This window comes from Bombus pyrosoma, linkage group LG17, assembly GCF_014825855.1.
Source record: "Bombus pyrosoma isolate SC7728 linkage group LG17, ASM1482585v1, whole genome shotgun sequence".
In the NCBI taxonomy this organism is placed as follows: Eukaryota; Metazoa; Arthropoda; class Insecta; order Hymenoptera; family Apidae; genus Bombus; species Bombus pyrosoma.
Window position 1 is genome coordinate 5,015,683 of NC_057786.1, and position 23,894 is coordinate 5,039,576.

Consider the following 23,894-nt stretch of genomic DNA (forward strand, 5'->3'; position numbering starts at 1 on the left):
CTTTAGCCTTCTTGTGAGAAAATTTCCATTTTTTATGGAGTTCATATCTGGAGATTTTAAATATGCCGGTATCCACATTCTGATATGGTATGCAGTATGCATCGTTATCATACATGAAAACAAAATTATCTTTCATGTCCATTTCTTTCTCACTACAAAAAGATTTCATTTTAAAATGTCAACATTTTTTTCACCCAAATAGTACAATGTCCATCGGACGCGAAAATATTAAATTTGTTTTTGTCTGTGAAAATCACTTCGTTCCAGTACTTCATTGGCGTACTGTTATTATTATTTGCGAATTGTAATCGTTTCTTCCTGTTGTTTCTCTTACAAAATATTTTATGCGAGCCACACGATCGTGAAATCCTCGATTTCGTATAAAACTATGTACAGTACTAACAAATATATCGATATCGAAATTATTTTTAAGGTGCCTAACTATTTCTATCGCACTTACTTTTCGATTTCATCTTATCATTCTAATAATAATTCGGCCAGTATACTGATTAATTTTTCCACTTCCTGAGTTATTTTCTAGTCTTTTTCGTAGTCCATATCTATCAATTATGCTTTGTATAATAGGTTTGCTTACAATCTCTGAAATTTCTGCTAAACTTTTACACTGTACATTATTATGCACATTAATAATAATTTGTCTTTCATCTATCGTAGTCTCTGCACGTTTACGTTTCATTTTCCAGCGATAATTCTGAATACATCGAAATTGTTAATGCTACTGATGCCTATAACGTTCCCAACATCAGTCATGATTACGAAGCAATAATGTCATGTGTTTACTTTATGCATCCTCCGGTAAACGTTTGAAATAAGAACTGTAGGAATAGCTATTGCTTGTATATTTCTGTCGATATTTTGTTTTTTCTTGCTCATTCCACAAGTTGTACAAGTAACTAATATTTTCTGGATTGTATCTATTCTAGAGGTTTCTCAAAAATGTACATATTTATTGTGTCTAAAAAATTAGTTAATAAACAACAATTTCACGTAGTCTAGTTCTGTGTATTAGATAATTAATCAACTTTTTATATGAATATTTTTCTCTCAAACTTTAAACATTTTTAATATAGTATTATGTATAAATTATATGTATAATTGTATAAATTATACTTGTTCATCTTTGTATTATACGCACTATATGTTTGGGAACAATTGCTAGAAAACCCAAGGAATATGTTTCGAAGTCAAAAAATAAAAATGAAGAACAAAATAGTTGTTGCTTAGTTCTGATGGCTTTTAATTCATCAACCGCAATTCCATATAACTAATATTTGATTACAGGCCCCCGATCCTAATTCAAAATTTATTGGCAGGGAAACGAACTGTGGAAGAAGAAACATGGTACAATAAAAAATGGAAAACTATGGAAAATAAAAAATACAACAAAAAATGGAAAGATAATAGAACTAAATGGAAACTATTGTTCAGAATGTTGCTCTTGACAACGTATTTCAATGTCATTGAAATCGATGACTGTTTGCTATGTAAATAATTTCTGCATAATCTTCTTCTTTAAAAGAATGTGTAAGAGCTGAGCAATTGTTTTGTCGTTGTTCCTAATTAGTCGTTTGAGATCCTTTACGTTTATTCATACCGGGTAATGAATATTTTAAATGATTTTAAATATTAATAAGTAATGAACAGAAATTGAAACGCAATTCTATTATTCTTTATTTTCGTTTTATTTTTTATACTCCTCAAATCCGACAACTGTCATCGAATACTCTGTTGTAGAGTATTGAGAAATAAATATTGGTTCTATACAATAGGAAAAACATTTAATAAATAAGATACATTAAAATTATTTTGCATCACTCACATTTCAGCTGCTTGATTTTTCCGTTTTTCTTATTATTATCTTATTATTTCATTATTACCAATCTAACATAATTACTAAATGTTATTCGATAATTCTATTTTACAATCTGTGCGCTATAACATTTAATATCCGTTGAAAATTTCGGCTGCATTAAATTCCTTAACTTTTTAATATCATTGGTAATTTATTCCTTAAACTCCAAATTACTTCTCAATCTTATACAATGAATATGTAGTTTGTTGTTTTGTATCGTAATATATGGGTATTGTTTCAACGACTTTTATCGAATAAATCTATCTTTAATTCAACATCGCAATCAGAAGTCTTTTCCATTCAGCAGTGCAATCACTCTGGAAAAAAAAAGATACTGGTGTTTTCGTCTTACAGTCCACGATGAATAAAAAGTCGTTTGCGAACGTGCAAATTTATTGCAAACGAAACATATATTACAGTTACGTGAGATGCATATTATTAACATTTATGTTAGAAATGCCTATACTTTTTTTTTTCTTAAATAAAATTAATAAACACATTCCTCTCCATGATTTTCTTTAATTTAAAAGTGCGATCAGAAGCCGCTTAAACTCTTCGCTGCAGTCACTCTGTAAATGCAAACAGAATGTAGGAAGGATTAAAGCAATGTAATAAGTGCAAAATAATATTATATTTATATACAGATTCAATGTACACGTACGCATGCACTTTATGAAAGCGGTTTAAAATTAGTAAAATTAGTTAACTGGCATATGAGTTACTTTATTAATTAACGAATTTCGGTATGTAATTTTTAACAATTATAACAGATAATATTTATTTATATTCACTCGATAGGTCTCACAGAGATTAGTATAGTGTATTTCGATGCGAACGAACTAATTTTACGAGCAAACTCATATACGACAACATAATCAACAAAGTCAAACAAAAACCAGCCATGTAGTACCGTAATCACTGCTAATTATTGATGTAATTTAGAACAAATTAAAGTTAAGACATCTATACAGCTTCGCGGAATGTTGCGAAGATATATTCCTGGCGTTAAAGTAAGATTTAAAAATAAAAAGAATTGTTGAACATGAAATGCTTTCATCCAAGTAGAGCAAGCAAGAGTCTCTTGTAGTCTCCTGAACAGTCATCCTGAAATTTATGGAAAATTATGGGCAGTCAAGGTACAGGCAAGGTATTTGTTAAAGAATGAAGTGATTTATGAAAAATTAAGACACGTGTGTGTGTAAAATTAAGGCGTGTATATTGTGCATTATTACTTTGATGAGAGTGAGTCCAAGTATAAATGTTTCTGCAAAGAAATCCTTACTTTTCATAATTCTATCAATACGATTCTTTTAGTTGCTATAGCTTAAAATATCTATTTTTAATGGATACTTGATATGAGTGTCATTAAATGACATTGTATATATTTCGTAATATGTATTTTAAACAAATTTTATTGTTAAAAAAAAGAAAAGGTATATATTACAGAAACATTTTTACAAAAACACCAAGTATTTAGATAAAAATATGAAATATCTCTGACTTACATCGATATCACCTGCAAGCGATTGTCCATACATTTTTTGATAAGTATCCTTAATATCTCCTAAATCGATTTCCGATCGAGCTACGATTATGCGTATCAATGTCGAGTCATCTGTACCTAATCCACGCATTGCTTTGTATAATCTCTCCGCAAAATATGCAGTTTTATCTCGTGCGCACCTGACTAAAATAAACAAATTCAAAATTAATTTGTTAGCCTGTATTTTGCATTGCACTTTCGTAATACCCACAAAATGAATTTTCACGAAAGGCAATGAAAAAATTATTACAAACAATCGTACTTGGAATTATGTGATGGCAACGAAACTACAAATCTTTGGTACAATGAATAATAATGGTAAAGATTAGTTCAGATTTGAAGAGAATTGTCGCAATCTATGGGACATATTTAGGGGGTTTTAAAAGTAAATATCCGCATTGAATGTCGCGTATTATAGCGAATAACAAAGGACGATCGGAACAGTCTCTGTAAAGCTGGGTTTACACTGATTCGATATCATGCGAATGCAGTTATTCAGCCTAACATTGGATTGTAACTGGAACCTAACCCCAACCTAACCTCAATCTAGACAGTGTTGTCATCGCAACGAGTAATCCAGTGAAACGACTGCGTTGAAGATCTACTTTTTCAATCTAGCATTTCAGTGTTCAGTGCTTAGATAACAGTGCTGGCTGAAGTGCACATATATTGTTTTGAGCGAATTCATTGTCACTATAGTCTACCACTTTCATCGTTGAAAAGAGACTGGAATAACGTAGACATCGACCGATTTCCGGTCAAGTCACTAGAATATAATTGCATGATCGAGCGCGACTCGATTCACTCGATTAAGAGCTTTTTCACATAGCGATATGCATCTGACAATAAGATACTCGATGCTAATGCGATACAGTATCTGACTAATGTCGTAAATAGATATCATTTATTTGTTTTTCGGTTGGTAACAACTTCTTGTTTGCAGAACAATACACATCTTTTAGCAAAGGCTGCCGCGAGCAAATGCTGAAATAAAAGATTACCCATTTGGTTTATACAGAAAAGAGCTAGTAAAAAAATGAAAGTAAGTAGAAAGTATTGGATTCATCTAACGAGATGAATAGAACAAAGGACTTGTCCAATTAATGCGAATTTAGAAGGAAAGAAGAAGAATTTCTCATTCGTTATTTTCAAAACTTTGTAGCGACTCTAGTGACGCGCTTAAAACAGGGACTAGGAGCTACTGCCAATTTATTCCGAGAATTCTCTTAATGTGATTTTAGTTTGAACTCCTTTCAAAAATCCTATCTGTCTAGATACTTCGTTTCTTTCTAACGATTCCTCTCTTCACGACTTCTGTCATTTATTTATTATTATATATTATTATTATATATTATTATTATATAGTATGATATTAATAATACACTCATTCATTGATTTATTCTCTTCCAGGTCTCTTCTATTTGAAGCAATAATACTACTTTTCTTAAACACTCTAAACCACTCAAAATTAAACTTCACCTGTATGTTCTACATACTTTCTACATTCTAATAGAATGCAGAAAAAATAACAAGAGAAAAAACATTATATATACTAACAAAGATCCACAAACGCTTTATAAAAAGAGCTATAAGAAAAATATGGAACCTAAAGAAATATGGAATCTAAAAATAGGCGGACGTTATCATAAAAGATTGATTAGTCGGGGAGAACACATTGTTTGACCCGCGAGATCACCTGGTCCTGACTCTTATCTGTGGGCAACAATGAAAACGATTGTGTGGAGAGTCGTACGAGAGACAATTTACGACAAGAACTGGTAGAAAGGATTAATGGTCATTCACTGAACTAAAACAAGATAAACGTAATATTCGGAGGGTGATAAACTCAAACTTCCCATGATGTTAAGCTTGTATTCGAAACGGGCAACTGCACTTTGAAATAAAAACATAAAGCAACGTTTTTTCAATATAATAAATCGTGATTATAAAGCATTTGCAGGCCTACATTTATATAACATCTTTTTCTTATTTCTGCTCATAAAACATACTGGTGAAGTTTAACTGTTTGAACTTCGAACACCTTATATAATCTAATTCTGATATTCAATCAGATAATTTTAATTTCAGCATTCACACAAACAAATTATACGAGTAAACAATTAATCTTTGGTAAAGGATTCTATATTGAATTATACGCAATTATTATGAGAGGCTGACTTCATTTCTCGTTTACGGCAAAGTTTCCGAAAACCTACCACCTCCGATATGGCCGAAATTTTGAAAATAATCTATATAGTATGAATTTAGCATAAAAGCGATATTTACGAGAAGAATTTTTGACAACTCGAAAGTTAAGAGCCAAGAATTGCCTTACGGCGGTCGGTTTAACGCTAACTTACCAGGCCCGGTTTCAAAATTTAATTTAAAATTGTACATTCATCGTTATTTCTTTTGTTCACCTAACTTTATGTAAATTCTTATACTATCCGATTAATTAATTTCTCAATTTTTATTAACCTTTTGCAGTCGGGTGTCCTCTCTGAACTTATTCCATCGCAACTTTTTGAGAAATGCATGTTTCCCCAAAGTTTTTTATTAAAATGGAACAAAAAAGCACATCAAAATATGGTACAATTACCAAGATACATGGAAAAAATATCAGTAGATTTTACGTCGGAAGAGAACGTGAGAAATACATTCACGAGGGTCCCAGCGCTTCTCTGCTCCACTTGAAAAGAGCGATAAGGATAATTTGTAGAAAAAGATTGGTATACAAGTATATCTCGCACTGTATGGTGAAATTTGAGGATGTAAATAAACAAGCCTAAAACTAGAAAGAAAAATTTTCAAAGTTGATCTCAGTTCGTTTTAAAGCGTCGAGCGTTACAGATAGGTTCTTGCACCAATAAGTCAGAAAATTAGAAAAGTAATATTGTTTTGCAAATATCATTTTGTGATTTCGTAATTTACCTCAGAAGGAAGAAAAAATAAAGAACCAATGACACGTTACAAGTTTGTCAAAAATCATATAAATCGGTTGAGAGATGATTTTCGGTAATCAAGAACACGTCCATTCAGATCTTCGTCGGACAATAGACTAGACAACAAACTAACATATTCCCAATGTGGAAGAAAGAAAATGGGACTGTATCGTTTGTTCTGGTAGAAAAACAACAGGCGAAAGGCGTAAAACAACTTATTATTCTAAAACGTGTATAAACCAGCCTGCAATGCATATTGGGAATTGCTTCAAAATTTATCATACTGCGGAAAATTATAAGAAATAAAATTTTGACTTTTTGGCAAAAAATATGATCCTCAATGTCTACGAATTCACATGAATCAAATATTACAATACATTACTTGGCTCCAAAGCTATACTATTTATATTATTTTGACGATTCCTGCGTCCACGTTTTCGCAACAAAGTGGCGCCGAGTTGCTGGTAGGTAACGTTCGAGATAGCTCCGAGTGCAAAGGGTCAATATAAAAATTTACATAAACTTAGACGAACAGAAGAAATAACAATGAATGTACAATTTTAAAGTAAATTTTGAAACCGACTCCGGCAAGATTGATGTTATGTCGTAAAAATCAACATTTTGAACAACTTTTTCCTATACATATAACCATCGCTCGGCCTTAGTTTTCGAGATATTCCCAAAAGACTGTCGATACCACTACAGTGAATTTTGCCTACAATTTTATTTTATGCGTCAGTATATCACTCTGTGAGGCGGCTGGTAACCAATACACTGTCACAGACGACAGTTATAGACAGAATTCGCTGTAGTGGTACCGCCAGATTTTTGCGAATATGTTGGAAATGAAGGCTGAGTAGCGGTTATATGTACAGGAAAAAGTTGTTCTTATATTAACACATATTAAAAAATCATCGAAATCGGTGAGGCGAATGAAACATCCATAATTATCCAGATCTTTAGTGATGTAATAGTAGAAGTCCTGCTTATTTCATCTTTGTATAAGTATATATGTGCATATGCATAAATGTGGTACCGGATACTTATTTAGAAAACAACAAAGTATGTTCCTCTTGATTTTTCCCAGACTCTACATGATAAACTTTTCACTATCTAATTACATATATGCGCATATATAATTATATATATATAATTATATTATATGGTATATATTACATTAGATATATATGTATAGTTATCTAAAGTTTGTCCAATGAGGCGAAGAGGTCGACATAAACAAAACGTAATTACTATGGTTACAACTAACGACTGCCAATCGAGTATTACTTATCGGCAGCCAATGGCTGTAGCTGTAGCTGCAGCAATCACGTTTTTTTTTATATCTACCTCTGTCTCGTTTTGTTGGACAGACTACAATTAGATGACAAGCTACATGTTTTAGAGTATTCTTTAAAATATAAAAAATGTAAGCATAAATAATATGCATAACTAATTTGCACCAGGAGTGGATAAAGTACATAAAACTAATTGCATGCCACTTACTGATAAAAAAAGTTAATGACATTTTCTTGTATTATACCAAATAAAAATTGTGCGATTTTACTTCTTTATGAAAAGTAGTATGTATTTCTTACCAACTGCAAGATAGCCGTCTTCGACTGATCCGGAGAATTCTGTCTTAATAGCTTCTTCTAAGCTGTGACCAGCAAGGCGTTCATATTCCTCAAAAATTTTTCGTAGTTGAGGGAAACTTTTCGTAATGAGAATAGCATTAAAAGTACTTTCATCTGTTCCCCATTGTTCCTCACCAGCTGCTAGTAATCTTTCGGCATCTTGCATTGCAGCTTGTTCGTCAACTTCAGGATTTTCATCCCTATTGGCCTATAAAATAATTTATACATATTTTATTAAATATATTTTTATACTAAATAAGAATAATAATAAGAAAAAAGCACTTCTATATTTGTGCGTTTGTTAATATTGTAGATTGTGATATCAACCGTGCACCATACATAAAATATCTTATGCGAATAATTAATTCACAAATTATCGCGTTTAAATATTAAAATACTGTGTCAGATAATGTATGTGTATCGCCTCTTCTTGAAATTTGCGAAACGTTCTGAGAGAATGTAACAACGGTTTAAAATAGTGGCAAAGATAGATTATGAAAAGACAATACCGCTTTTATGTGATCATTAGACCACTGAATACGTCTCGATCATGTACATGACATTAAATGTGTGTATTAATGAATAACTGGAATATAAAATAAGGATGCAAGATTGAGAGTGACTTGCTGTATACCTCGTTTTAATCGAGTTGCATCACGAACTATAATAAAGTTAAAAGTTCTATAATAAAGCTAAATGTTTGAGTTTATTTGAATGTTCCTTTAAAACGCCGCTTCTAGAGCTGTTACAGCTTGAACTTCCGAGTCCAATGAGAGAACATACGCATTAATACGCAAAACTTTTATATTTAAAACATACATAAGGTTTCACTATAAAATCTGATTTATTGTACTTTTTTTATTGGTTGTTACGTTACTCACTCGCATACTATAAAACGTTACTATAAAACGCATCAACTGCGCTTTTTCTTATGCGATTCCAATCAATTACTTCTCGTTCCGTAGGTCACACGTTATGTTTACACTATGCTAATCGAACTCGACATTTATCACCAATTTTTCATAAAGATATCCAATAAATTATTATCCAAACATATCCATTAGATACATGACTGACTCATCGTTTTCAAATGACTTTGACATTGAATCTCAAAGTTAAATGTTTTATATCGAATCGTATAGTATTCGTCACAGGAACAAAAATCTCAAAGGAACGATGGATCGCAAATGAACTGTTCTTTTAAAGAATTATGTTAAAGTTCCATTGGTGTTACTTATAATACGTTTAAATTTTACAGTCAGATAAGAATTAAACACTGTTATATTAACGAGGAAACTGAAAATTATTTCTTAGCACATGAGTTAATCCACTCTTGCTAGAACGAATACCTAACTCTATGATTTCAAACTATTGCGGAATTACTTACTGTGGGATAAAATATTTCAAACGAGAATCGAATAGTATTACAGAGGATAATACGATTTGATATTATTTTCTTGCAGGTGTACAGGCAGACACCAGGTGAAGATCAACTACGTTTTCCTTTGGATGGTATCAAAATTCTTATTGTGCTGATCGAACAATTCAGTGTTTCATCTGAATGCTTAATAATAGTCCATATCAAAAATCGTTAGTTCAGAAGATATTTTAATAGTGATATAACACAAATAACTTGGAAGAGAGAAGTATTAAGCTTATGGGATATTTCAGTAAAACGTGCTTTTACTGGGCTGGTTTTGTGGCAGAAGAAACTTAATACTTCCTCGTGTGCAGCGATGAAATGCATCGACCAACAAATAAAGAAATGTAATCCAATTTTTAAAAAGTCTAATTGACCTTCGTATCTGCTTTACGTATTGATTTGCAAAGAAATCAATGACATCGAGTCGTGAGACTCTGAAGATAGATGCTTCGTTCTATAATATTTGGGACAGGAATATTTCTCTTACGTGCTAAGGAATAATTCCTCATCTTTCTGTTTCCTCATCGATATGACACTATTTACTTTCTATCTGACTGCGAAATGTAAACAGCGTCTATTTGTAAGTAACATCAAAGTAAGAGGTAATGGAACTCTAAGGCTATTTTCCGAAAGAACGACTCATCTGTGACTCGTGGTTTCTTTGAGACTTTTCTGTCTCGTGACGAGTACGATGAAATTTAAGGTTGTCAATTTTGTACCTCTTTCTAAGAGATCTGCATCGATCCGAAGGTGTGGAATGAGAAACATTTATCAAAGTCACAACGTATAATTTTTTAGCACCATGTAAGCAAGAATCTAATGAGAATAGAATGGCTCTTAGTCATTTACTTTCAATCCTTTTAAAATACGTTGGCAATAGCACGATAGCGTGTGAGCTATCAACTTCTATTTTCATCACGCGTTAAATATAGGAAGATAGATTGATATTTGTTTGACGTCGTGCTGTTTCTCTGAAGCCACAAGTTTCCGTTTTTTCGATAGAGCGCTTTCTATCTTTGGACTTGACGTATGAACTTAAATCGAACATGAATTTGTCAATGTACAATATTGATTGGATAAAAGTAGAAGGCACAAATTGTAACAACAAAATTTAACAAGTAACTCGAGTAAATTAGTAAATTTTCAATTCATTTCCATTACAATTCCATTACTTTGAACACTTGTTCCAAACATCAGTTTCACCGTTTTCAAATTTCACTCAGTATTGAAACACCTATCCTTGTGCATCGATTTGTAATGTTTACATTTTATTTTCCCCTATCTGGTCAATGTAGCAGCATCTATATATTTCACGTCATAACCCAAACACGATAGAATTCAGAATTCAGATTGTAACAGTGAAACATACATCACAAAAGTACAGTAAAATGAAAAACCTCTTATGTCATTAACACGGTCATCACCAGCGTCATATAAGAAGCGAGGCGATAACTGTGATCAATATTTTCGTCCTTTTTAGAGATATGGTGAAACTTTGTTTACAAAAGTCGTACAATATGGGAGGAGCCATAATATGGCAGTAATAATTTTTACATAGATGGAGATGTCAAGATCACCCCCATTTTTTTAAATTGCTTGCCGTACTTCTTTATTCGGGCAGAATAGAGCGCGTTTAGCTGATTTCAGCAACCCCTAATAGAAGGTCATCGGACAATAAATAAAAAATGTTCAAAGTAGCGCCCGTTTGCATTGATATAACTTTGAAATCATTGCCAAAGCCCGTGCACTAGTTAACACTTCCGGATTCATAGCAGCAAATGCCACACAAAGTCCTTATTTCATATCTTGTAATACTCTTCCTACATTAGTTGTTGGACATAGTTGTACAATAGTAAGAAATGGAAAAGTACTCGGTGCATGCATGTAAAGTTGTTAAAGTTAAAGTCAAAAAGATCTTCCGGGATCGATGAGAATCAGTTTCCTGACTACCTCGTTCTCCACATTCAACCTCTTTTATTTATCGTTGGATGACTTTCTATTAATGAAATCATCTAAACACCCCCTATATCGCTAGAATAGAAAAGTAGGACAAGCAATTAAAGAAAATCGAGATAATCCTGAAATCTCAGAAAAACCTTCATATTAGGGCATTTTCTGTACCTGGTACGATAGATATCTGGTTGTAATCCATTATGCTGATCAACGTGTTAAGTTGTTACGAAACCGTTCAACGTAAAAAACGCAAAAGTTGTTGCGTTAAAAATCCAATAATTATCATTTATCACGAGTTAAAATCCATTCAATGTATTTGTTATCAAGTGAAAAAAGAAGTTTACTTTTTTCGAAAACGGAGATTCGAAAAAAAATGTCGTTTCATATTTCTTATTTATCGTTCTGTTATCAGTTTTTAGTATTTTATCAGTTTTTAGTATTTAGTATTTAATTATTGTATAAGACATCATATGCATCAATTGCCCTAGAAACATAAATATGACTGACTACTGCTGTGATTTTGAAAATGTTTGGTGGTATAAACAAAATGTTTAAACATATCATTTCTTTTTAAAATAACAGTCCCAAATGTTGATCTTTGATAATATCATAATTCAGATAAATTTACAATTTAAACGAATATAAAAATAATAAAAGAATAGTTTTGTAAGTTTAAAAAATCATATCAATTTAATTATTATATTACAAAATTTACTTACGCATGAAAGTGAAACTAACAGCCTCTTAAAATAGCCAGAAGTATCGCTTTTCAAATCTTCCTCTAAATCCGTTCCATACACTGCAAATATATATCAAATTTGTATTACGATGTAACATTAGGATATATTACATTTTTTATAAAGACATTTATGAAAAAGAAAACATTACATTAAAGAATATATATTATAATTAAGAATTAAATGAATTTACAAATGTTTTAATAAGAAAGAAATTATATCAATGTACTACTTCTATCAAAAATTGTAACATGCCAATTTTAAATAAATAATTATTTTCAAATAAAAAACACAGAATGCAAAATGTTTTAGAATCTCATACCCTCATACAGAAAATTTGATTTCGTTACGGTTCAAAAATGCAGTGGTTTATGAAAGTATTCTTACACTTATCGACATCTTTTGTGAACATATTACGAAACTGTAACGACACCCATCTGTCATGATTTTATTAGTAAAATTTTAAACAATTTTGCAAATGTACGTAGAAGTATTCAATCGGCCCATTTTTAACACTTATCATGTGCTTAAAGTCATTATTCAACTATATACTCATTTTTTAATACACATAGGTTTGTATTAAATATTTTCTAAATATATTTTCAAATTAGTCAGTATAATTATAACAATCGCCTCTCATTATAACGTTAATGAAATTTCAAAATGTTTTATGCAATATGTACAATATATATGTCGGAGATGGAAAGACACTGGAGCCTCCCGTTTGGAACTATTGGAAAAATCCCGTAATATTGTAATCTAAATTCTACTATAGCCGTAATTAAACAATTGTCATTCAATCCGATTGTATTTGTTCGAGACTTGTGATAGTGGGATTGGGTTCGAGGTGACACAACTGGTCGCCGAACGTAGCCGCGGTCACGGGATGGACATTTTTCCTCGGAGATGTCAATATAATGGGACATACGTTGTATTAACAATCAAACCAAGCAGAGATTGCCTAGCAACGGCGATTGGAACCTTCTCGAAGCTTCGGACCAGTATATAACAAACGAACGCAATCGTAAAGGAGGGAAAATTTCCATCAGTCTATTATTCGTGTGATCGCCTTGAAGAGTTACACATCGAGAAGTATGTACAGAGCGTCCCAGTAAACGTGTTTGTGTGTTAAAGTACTTTACGTTTAATAAAGAGTGATCCTGTTGACCGTGGATTCGTTATCGAACCTAGAATCATTGTCACTAGCGTCTCGAGTATCTAATTACCACGGTTACTTGTCGATATCTGTAACAATCGTGTTTGCATTAGTCAATATCTTCTCTATTGCATAACGACAAAGTCTAACCATAACGAAGATTCGTTTCACGCCCTTTAACCCCAACCCTAATCATAATGNCGAATCCGACATATACATAAAAAATTTTTATGGTAAATGCACAAATACTTTCATGAACCACTGTATAAATATATGTAACAAAGTTAAGTACCGATTTATTGAAGCAGGTCTCTTGTTAAAATGAAATACAAACAATAAAAATATTAGTTGCATATCCAGAAATACATACTGAAATAGGAGCTCATTATAGGAGCTCACATATCAGAAAAATGATATACAGGGAAGTACGGCAAAGGCTGATTCTGAACATTAAAGTAAGAAGAAAAGTTCATACAGACATACATCTGATATGACGTTATTTTCGAGTAACAGCTTACTTTGTGCTGCAACAGTTACTATCTGCCTTCACAATATAAATTGTTCAAACAGCTTACAAGGATTTGTTGACGAAGCTTCAACATTGTCAACTGATGTTTTATAAATTAGAGATTTTAAATGCTCCCAATTAGGAGAATAGGCTGACTAACAAACAAGGACAGGATGACTTATCTATTTGCCAGGAACTCGTCGATCTATCTAATATTTAGTATCATAAAATAAGCTGTAATTCGAAAACAAGGTCATACCGGGTATATGTTTATATGAACTGTCGTATAACAATGTCGTACTTCCCACGTGTTTTGGTTCAGCCTGTATATTTAAAAAATACGACATATTGTAAGATAAAATTACAATTTGATTTTCATGATGGAGAAACACGTAGTACAGTAATAAAGTCCTGAGTCCTTAACTTTTTATCAAATTTACATATTGTCAATTAAGTTAAGTCAAGTTGACGTAATCAAGTATGAAAATGTTTGCACTCTTATTAAAATTGACAATGCTTACAGCAATTCAAACATTTTCAAGCACATAGATGATCATAGGGTAATAAAGACATTCTGTTTTGAAAATGTTTCAAACGAAAAATGTACCCAATCGTATTTTCTTTTAATGATTTTAAATCATCCGGACAAATTGCTAATACTATTCATTCCAATTAATATTTAAAACATGCATTGTGTTAAAACATATCTTATGTAAAAGGTACACTTAATATCATGAGAAATATGTCATAGAAGAGGAAACTGGAGGATGTTAAAAAGTGACCATTTTTTGGCATCGTCTGCAGTTGAAAGATTTGTGTAGAATATTTAAGAGTGTCTGCCAGGGAACAAAAAGCATCCTTGTCATTTTTCTGAAAAAAAATAACGTGGAAAATGAATCCAAACATGGGAATATGCTAATGATCGAACTCATCTAAGAGTTATATTTCATCTCCTTCTTCGGATACTGAACCGTCTTCACAGTAGTTAGTAAGGAAATTGGCAGGTAAATCAATGGGACAACCAACAACGCAAACGCCGACTTTTCATTCACATGTGAGTACAAGAATGGCTTCCAATCCGACTTTACTTTTGTCTATCAATATGTATACAAAATATTTTAAACTAATGAAATGTCGAGAATATAATTTTTCAGTAAAATGCCATTATTTAATTCCATATAAATTTCATATTTTTTATAACCAATGCAACAGAACGTATTCCTTGTTGTGGATTCAATTCTAACTGTAACATAAGATGCTTGACATAAACATTTCTCCGACTGTAAGAAGATATATGAATCTTATAATGACAGAGTTCACAGCTGCGACTTAAAAGAATTGTAACTGTTCTGATTACTGAAACTATAACAATAATATCTCCTTACTCTGATTTTTTCCGCTACTTATATTCCGATAATTACTTGGAATATCACTAAGTTATTGAACTTGCAATTAGTACACATGTTCATCTCTGAATGCAAAACGGAAAAGAGCGAACGTGTTATTAGTTGTTGTATCCCTGTAGCAATAATTTTCTGGTACTTTGGTTTTGCTGGATTCCAAACTTTAGCTAATTTTCGACTTGTCAGCTGATTTTTTCATTAACACGTTCGTCGTTCAGCGTGATTCGGCTAAGTTTCCTGCGGGGCCCAAATCCGACCGGCGGAACGCTGAACGTAAATAGAGCGATAAGCGGGAATTCGTTGTTTATCGCCTTCGATTCACTGTTTATCGCCTTCGATTCATTGTCTATCGTCTTCAATTCATTGTAAAGAAAAGATTATTTAGTTCTGAAGTGGAGAAAGCGATAAGCTTTCCAGCTAGAGTATTCCGAGGGATCTCATGGTAGATATCTCAGATCTTTCATTTAGTCGAGAAACGTACTTGTGAGACGTACATCAGTGATCTTTTCATCCTCAAAATGTTCAGTAAACAGTGTGAAAATATATTTGAAAGTGAGGAGTATAGTGATGACGAAGTAGTGAATTTTAGAAAAAAAGTTATAAATAGAATTTCATCGAGTTCGGATTCGGATATTGAGGAAGCACGTGCAAGCGAAGACCTCAAAGACATGTTGGAAGAACTTGCCATAGACGAAGGAGAGAAATTCGATTCTATTGATAATTCACTGAGCAATATTCAATGGAATGAATTCGCTAACAGGCAACAGACATTTTCACCGGAAAAAGCGGACTTCTGAGGGACTTGCCGTCTGACATTAGCGCAAGTAAAGTGTTTTCGTTATTCGTTGATGAAAAAGTGATAAGCCTTTTAGTCACAGAGACTAATAGATATGTAAAGCAAACATTACATCAACATGAAGTGACCGGTCAAACTCGACATAAAAGGTGGAAACCCACCACTTCCAAAGAAATTATCATATTTATCGAACCAACGGTTTGGATGGGTCTAGTACCGACACCGCTTGTTACATGTTGGTCAACGAGCCGTATTTACAACTTTTCATTTTTCCACGCAGCAGAATGTCCCGTAATCGTTTTGAATTGCTATTGGCAAACTTGCATTTTGCGAATGACGAAACTATAGAACAGAGTAGCAGACTTGGAAAAGTTTTACCACTCATAAACATATTGATAGACAATTAACAACAAATTTTTTCACCAGACAAAGATATTGTAGTCGACGAGACAATGGTTCCTTGGAGGGGACGACTAACGTTCCGGCAATATATACCGACGAAATCACATAAATGTGGTATAAAATTATTCAAACTGTGTTCCACCGAAGGTTACACATGGTCTGCAAAAGTATATTCTGGACGAGAAATCACCGGAAGTAAGCAAGTTAGCATAGCTGAAAACGTCTGCATTGAACTTGCAGATAAATTGCTAAGTGAAGGACGAACTTTGTTCGTCGACTACTTTTATACGAGCTATCAGTTAGCAGTGAAATTTTTAAATTTTAGGACGCATGTCGTTGGAACTATACGGCATAACAAAAAATATATGCCCCATTCCGTAATGTCGTACCCATTGAAGAAAGGTGAAATGAAGCACGAGAAGATAAGAACGGTATTGTGATGCTCAAATGGAGAGACGTTCGAAATGTTACAATATTATCAACAAAACATGCACCCATTATGATTTCAAACTCGAATTCTACATATCACGTATGTCCTCCGAAACAGAAACCTTTGGCGGTAATTACATATAATAATGGAAAAATTGGTATCGACAGAAGTGACCAGATGGTCTCATATGCCACTACGATACGGAAAAGCATCAAGTGGTATCGGAAATTAGCACTACATTTACTCTTAGGAACAACTATAGTAAATGTTCATATTGTGTACCAAACAGCCACAAACAAAAATATACCGATAAGAAAATTTCGGGAAATTCTCGTTTTCGAATGGTCCAATGTGTCCTCAGAAAATACTATGCCCGACAACCATCGAAAGAAAACGAAGAAGGTGTCCCACCATTTGATGATACGTAAGAATCAGGAGGATAAGCTTATAAGAAGGATGTGCACCCTATGTTACAAGAAGAAGAGGCAAACTGTCTCACGCGAAGAAGCGAGAAAAAGCATAAAAAAAAATACAACATATTGTTCGAAGTGCCCAAAATCACCCCAAATGTGTTTGGAATGTTTTAACGAATACCATGCGATATAGCATAATGTAATATTTTATCGAGAATATAAATTAATAAAAAGTATGGTATAATGTGTTTTTAATATTTTTATATTGTATATCCTATATATAATATCGTATATTTAATTAACTCGAATAAGAAGAGCGTCACCATACTTTGATGACGGGGCCCCCACGGAAGTATATCCGTCACATAGATACGTGCGAGGTGGCGACGAACGTGTTAGTTATTTTGAGAATGGTTTAACACCCGAGAAAAAAGAAGACTAAATATAAGAAATAGGTGAGTTCGATCGCTATCACATGTTTGAATTCATTTCTAATAACTTCCCCATTGCTTTTTCAGAAAAATGATAAGAATACTTTTTGTTCCTCGGGAGAAACTCTTAAAAGTCCTACATGAATTTTTCAATTTCAGGTGATGTCAAAAATGGTCACTTTCTAACATTCTTCTTTCTTTGTTTAGGTCAAATATGTTATAATGTGAGCATGATTTTTTTAAAGAAAATGAATGATGAATCTTCCTTAAAAAGAAAATTATAGTATTTCATTTTAGTAGCTATCGAATTATTTGCAACAATGTTGTTCATATTTCTACTAAATATTTGTATTTATTTAAAAAATCATTCGAACAAAAACAGGCTTACCTTCTTTATAAACAGCAGATATAGTTTTGATGCCATAGTTGCTAAGAGATGCCAGCACCTCAATAAGAGCACCTTCGTCCGTGCCAATTCCAGACATCGCATTATGAAGTTCTTTAGCGAAATATTCCGGTAACGGTGTCATCAATGCTAAAATTGCCTTTTCAAAATTGCCGCCAAGTTCTGATTTCAACTCAGAAATCAGATCCTTTCCATACATGGTTTTAAATTTGTCAGCTATTTCAAGTCGTTGTACAATTCCACGATGAGCAAGGACATCGATTATTGTCTGTTCATCAGTGCCGAAACCCTTCATGGCAGTTCGTAGAAGAGCTGCATCTTCTTCTGGGTCAAAAGGATCAGCAGAATAGACAGTTGGTGTGCACTAAACGAATAAAATAAAATGCGAAATACATATTACATAGATATGTAAAACTTTTCACTATTTATTTCAAAGCAATACGTATTATTAAATATCTAAAAAATGTTTAACGGTATTTTGCATATGAATATTGCAAATAAACAGAAAGTATGACAAATAAACATTAAACTATTGCAATAGTGTATTGAAAAGTTTTTAGCCTCTTTGTTTTACAGGAGAAATACGATTTTATTTTATAATATAATAGTGTTAACATGATATGTACCGCATACATTATTAGTAAGATTTTGTCATCACGTCTTTTGCAATACGAATTGATTAACCTTCAAATAATAAAACAAGTATTTTTATTACGTTCTGTCATTGTGTCTTCGATTAACCGGCTTCGTTGAGATTGAGGCAACGCGGACAAATCAAGACCTACTGGCTAATCGAGACCTAACCTAAAATAAATCACGGAACGTTGACCGAAATTCATAATTCGTCGCTATTTCGCATTCATTCTGCGTCTTCTATTCGTCGCAGAAGCAAAACAAATAATTGGATTCATCTATACATAATGAAACGATATTATTCTGTGTATATAGCTATTACATATAATTTATGTATAATTTATGTAATATTAAATATAACTTATCCATTTATGTGGAAACGTACATATTAAAGTTTAAAGTACAAAAGTTTATTACGAAGACAACGAATCTTCACAATTAAAAGCGATCATTTTGGCATTCGAAAAACTAGATACGTTAAAAAACGTGCACGAAAATTTAATTCGGATAACACACCTGTGTATACAGTACGGTGGCCAGAATTTTCAACGATTTTTGCATTAATAAAGTAAATCTTAAGAAATAAACCTACGGCATATGGTTTGTATTATGATCCGTTTGACCGCGGCATACTCAAGTGCATGCATCTTATTTTTCACGTGCAATCACTTCCTCCAGGTTGTACCATCAATACTGGGTCACCCTGTATAGGCTCCGATTAATTACAACCAGTTCAAACGATGCGGTCTTTCGACCGATTCGGTAATTTTGCGAAATCGGTAATAGCCGAAAACAGTATTCACATGTTTCTGTATTTCCTCCGCACGTTCAACTCCCAAACATACGAATTAATAGATTCGGTGCATGCAGTATGTAATAGCTGTTATTATAATAATTTATCGTTCATTTGTCGAATCAATTACGTAGGATTCACATGCGTGTACACGGTGAAATTACCGATTCGATCGCTTTCGACATTCGGCTTCATAGATATGTATGAAGTGACCCGGTAATAAAACTGAATCGATCGGGAAGTATAGAAAATAGATGAAGAATAGAGGAAGAAAGAAATAAGGAATACAAAGGTCTTGAAGCTATTACGATCACAGCAAGCATTTCTAACATGTGAAGAAAGAAAAGACCAAATTTTGAATTGAAATGAACCAGATTCCAAAATGATAAAATTAATAAAATTGATAGATCACGAGATAAATTTGCATAATATCGCGAAGAACAAAATCTTAAGAGTTGGATTTTCAGTGTAGATATGAAACAGTATGAACGCCGCTTTCGAATCAGTCAAGAAATCACGTCATCTGAACTGACCTTTAAAAGTTCATTTATACATAATACGTGCTGTATCCGTTTCGTGTCTCAGCCGCGGTCTTGCACCGGACCCCAATTGGTTACCATACTTTAAATATGTATCCGTATCGTGTTAGTCATCATCCGCAGCGTGGACGTGTTCCATTCACATTTGGTAATCTCCTATATTTCTCCTATTTGCCGATCTGACCGGAACGGTCAGCCCATAGCATGGACTTGTATAAACGTATCTGAACATGTGTCGTCCATGTATCAAAATATAAATTTGATTTTATCTTAATAAATCTTCTTATCCGTTTACCATAACGGATGTACAATGAATCGTCTTTTCTTTCTTTGTTGTTTTGTTTCTTCTTCCTCTTCTTCATACAAAGGTATCGCTGCTATAGCTAAGTCTTTGGTTGGAAACGGCAGTTTGTTATATACTTGCGTAAGTTTGGCTTCTATGTCTGACTAGCACGTTTGTCTCGGTTATATCCCGGCTGGTAGTATACAAATATTAATTAATAAACGTCCTGTCACTGTTTGGACACGGAACGGATTCGGCATGATTATTTATAAATGGATCACAAGTTATGTATAATATGATATAAATATGATATGTATAATCGTATTCAGGTTGAACAATGCTCTACTGTAATTCTACCGTGTCTGAGAACCTGAATTGTACTATGTTTTAGTTGTCCTCATAAATGCTCAATTTAATATGTAATTTAGATCCTAATTATCGTGCAAAATACATACTCTTCTAATATGGTGAAATTAATTGTAATTAATGATTTCTAACTATTTTAACTTGTTTGAACGTAATAGAAAGTATTATGTAATGATGATATATACAAAATATCGAACTTGAACAATAGAACATGGTAAAGAAAATCTTATTGTTTGAGAGATCTCCCCTATACAAAGAATTGCTGATTTAATGTAATTTAATGTAAAAATCTACCAGAGTACTTATTTTATTTAATTATTATTAAAACACACTTGAGACAGTAGTTAGATAATGGCTTTAAAAAATATGGATAAATGTTCTGAAGTACTCATCTCTGCACTTAAATTCGATTGAGAATTTGTAGGAAGATAAGATCGCACAAACAAGTTTAAACATTCAAACAAAATTTAACTATGCCTATAATGGAACTTCAAAACTTTATTTTAAAATTAACTGATATGATATGTCGTTAGTGTTATCGTTTCAAAAGACGTAGCTGCTACGAAACATTAATATTAATTTACGACATTAAAAGATTTCTCCTCTAAAACGAAGTAGGTTTGGGCCTTCATATTGTGCGTGTACCGTATACATAAAGCAGAAAGTAGTTAGTAATTACCTGCACATGATAGTACTGAGTGGCCGACATTGTTCGAATCAGCTAAAAAATAAAAATTCATATTAAAGTCATATTAAATAATAATATATGTATAATATTTATGCTATAGTTATATTTTAGAATTCCTATTTCACGGAAAATTTGCACAATTAAGAGCAACTTATCATTAAAATAAATTACTATCTGAAAACAAAATTTATTATATAACATTTCATAAACACTTTATCGAAAGCATTAATTAATCAAACTCATACTCTTATCCCAATGATTAACATTACACATTTGTTTCATTATTAATTGTTTAATGTTTAAGATGCAAGATGCGATTAAAAATAAAATACAGTTGCAGACGCAATTAATATTAAAATATCGTATAGAATTTGAGGGTGTAATGTCATGAGAAATAAATGACGCGATATTTACAACGAAATGGTAAACTTTAGGTATACTATAATAATATTACGTTTTGATTATCATACATGTTTCCTTTCAATGCCTGAAAAATAGGAATTTGCTCAAACGTAATATACAAAACATAGTTGCGTTTAAAAATATCGCTTTAAAAACATAAAATCATTCTATATGAATAACATTTTCATTATAATTCTAACAACAATATCATCAAAGCCTTGTAATGTAAATGTAGCAACGTTAGTGTTTAAAAAAAGGTAACAATTTTAAAGTTTATTGTAATATAATCTTAGTTAATAACAATCTTGATTAATCTGAAATGAAGTCGAGATGCTTAATATTGTTACACAATAAGTTAGTTTTCTATCTTGACAGTCCTATTTTTCCATTCGCGTATCTTATTTATCTTCCCACCTAACTGTACATAAATTTAAAATGTGAGAAAACATATTATCAGGAAGTGTGTGTTCATGTAAAGTATATACATAAGTATACAGCATTGCGAAATTGAGGTGAATGATGACTTGAGTGGTTGATATAAATATCTTTAAAGACCTGCAGTTAACCTTGTTTGATATATACGCGAAGAAGAATACCAAGAAGCTATCGTAGTGAAATTCCAAAGATTGTATTGATCGGTGTCTATGTATAAACAAGTATTTGGGGTGTGGCTCTTACCTTCTTTTGAAGCGGTTACAGGTTCTATTCGCTCTTCTGGTACCGGTTCCGTTCGGTTCTCGTAACCAACTGAAACGAACCGTCGCTCGTCACGGATATTCTTTGCAGGAATGGTGGGAGCAACAAACGGAGAACGTATGCGTCTACTATAGGAAATGAGATTTAACGATGACTTAATGCGCAATTCATACGAAAATTGTGCTATATACAATATAATGTTAAGCGTTGTTAAAACTATGTGTAAATGTGCAAGAATCAAGAAATCCTTGTAATGTAGCCTCTGTTGTTCTACAATTAATGAAAGATATATTAATCTAAAAAATATACATCATGAATATTGAAATCACAATTGTTATCTAGATATACAATTGCTTGAGAATGAGATTCAGGAATCTAGTTTATGCAAAAATGTAATGTATTTGTATACAGATACACAGAATAATGTAATTGGAATTGTTGAGAATGTATCAATTTTAATAGTCTATATTTTATTTACATATATATATATATATATACCTTCTACATATTTATTTGTAATGCATAGCCTTAAATACCCAATCTTTGATTAAATAATTTAACGTTATATTTTACTAGTAATATTTCCGTATAATATATTTCTATGTATATTAAAATTGCTGTGTTTTACCAATACATACAGTACAAAACGAAGAATTTTTAATAGACACAAGCTTTATTATGTAAATTAAACAAATGTGCATTATCTAAATTTAATTTTCTTATATCATATTCAATATAGAAATAACATTATTTTCATATTGTTTGAATGAAACTTTGTAAAAGAGAAAGAGAGATATAGAGAGAAATAAAGAGAGACAGGAAAATTAATCTATTGTAAATAACTAATTGACTATGAAATAAAGTGTTAACTGTTCCTATTTAATTTGTTTCACGCGTATTTGTATATTACACGTACAGAATTCCTATTTAATTCTTTTTAACTGCACCCGTTGAATTTGTTAAGTACAACAATTTAAAACAAAATTAAAAAAGTAAAACAAATGCAGCAGAAAAATGCAATATATTTCACTTAACAGAGTATTTTAATATTACTACTCTACTATTGGTATATTAGTCGTATACGGATTATGTGTATATGATATATTTGACAAGTATTTTTTCTAATTCAAAGAAGTACCGTTTCTGTATTATTAATGAAAGAAAATACGTTAAAAATCAATATCAATATTACAAAGTTTCCCGCTTCACTTTGCATTATCTAATTGAGTTATTTACTCACCTTTAGTCAATGTCAATTTTAGATTATAACAATTAAAAGAGCTATATAACAGTGCGTTATTTCTCTAGAGCACTAAACACAATTTTCGTAGCACTATCACCGGTTTTACAAATCGATTAAACGTATATAATAGTTATTGACAAATAAGAAGCGTCTTTATGTGGTTACATGCAGTCGCGTACACTAAATGGTTAGAGTATCTGA

General features: G+C 32.1%; 1 protein-coding gene and 1 long non-coding RNA gene across 8 annotated transcripts; both read right to left on the reverse strand.

Annotated features, from left to right (window-relative positions):
- Positions 1–1,668: 1,668 nt before the first annotated feature.
- LOC122576997 (annexin B9-like) lies at positions 1,669–23,894 on the reverse strand. Of its 7 annotated transcripts, none has more exons than XR_006319992.1 (9): positions 23,691–23,894; positions 22,433–22,578; positions 21,344–21,385; positions 18,033–18,414; positions 12,088–12,167; positions 7,954–8,200; positions 3,379–3,560; positions 2,784–2,977; positions 1,669–2,190 (listed from the first exon to the last, which is right to left on the reverse strand). XR_006319992.1 is itself a non-coding variant. In XM_043748009.1 (8 exons), the coding sequence occupies exons 3-8, from the start codon at positions 21,371–21,373 to the stop codon at positions 2,140–2,142; spliced, it is 972 nt and encodes a 323-aa protein (XP_043603944.1). In that variant the 5' UTR covers positions 21,374–21,385; positions 22,433–22,578; positions 23,691–23,894; the 3' UTR covers positions 1,669–2,139. The 7 variants fall into 7 exon arrangements, 5 of the variants coding, with proteins under 5 accessions (XP_043603944.1, XP_043603945.1, XP_043603947.1 ...); XR_006319993.1 differs by lacking the exon at positions 1,669–2,190 and adding an exon at positions 2,249–2,442; XM_043748009.1 differs by lacking the exon at positions 2,784–2,977.
- On the reverse strand, positions 8,201–12,062 carry LOC122577008. Its single transcript, XR_006320001.1, has 2 exons — positions 11,537–12,062; positions 8,201–11,446 (listed from the first exon to the last, which is right to left on the reverse strand). It is a non-coding gene; the product is annotated as an uncharacterized LOC122577008 (long non-coding RNA).

Bases quoted from the DNA above. Each gene is read 5' to 3' on its own strand.
- LOC122576997 (XM_043748009.1), bottom strand. From the start codon at position 21,373: ATGTCGGCCACTCAGTACTATCATGTGCAG. The intron at 12,168-18,032 runs GTAAGCCTGTTT...ATATATTTGCAG, and splicing joins ATCTGCTGTTTATAAAGAAG to TGTATGGAACGGATTTAGAG. The intron at 2,191-3,378 runs GTAAGTCAGAGA...TTTTTTTTCCAG, and splicing joins CGCTTGCAGGTGATATCGAT to AGTGATTGCACTGCTGAATG.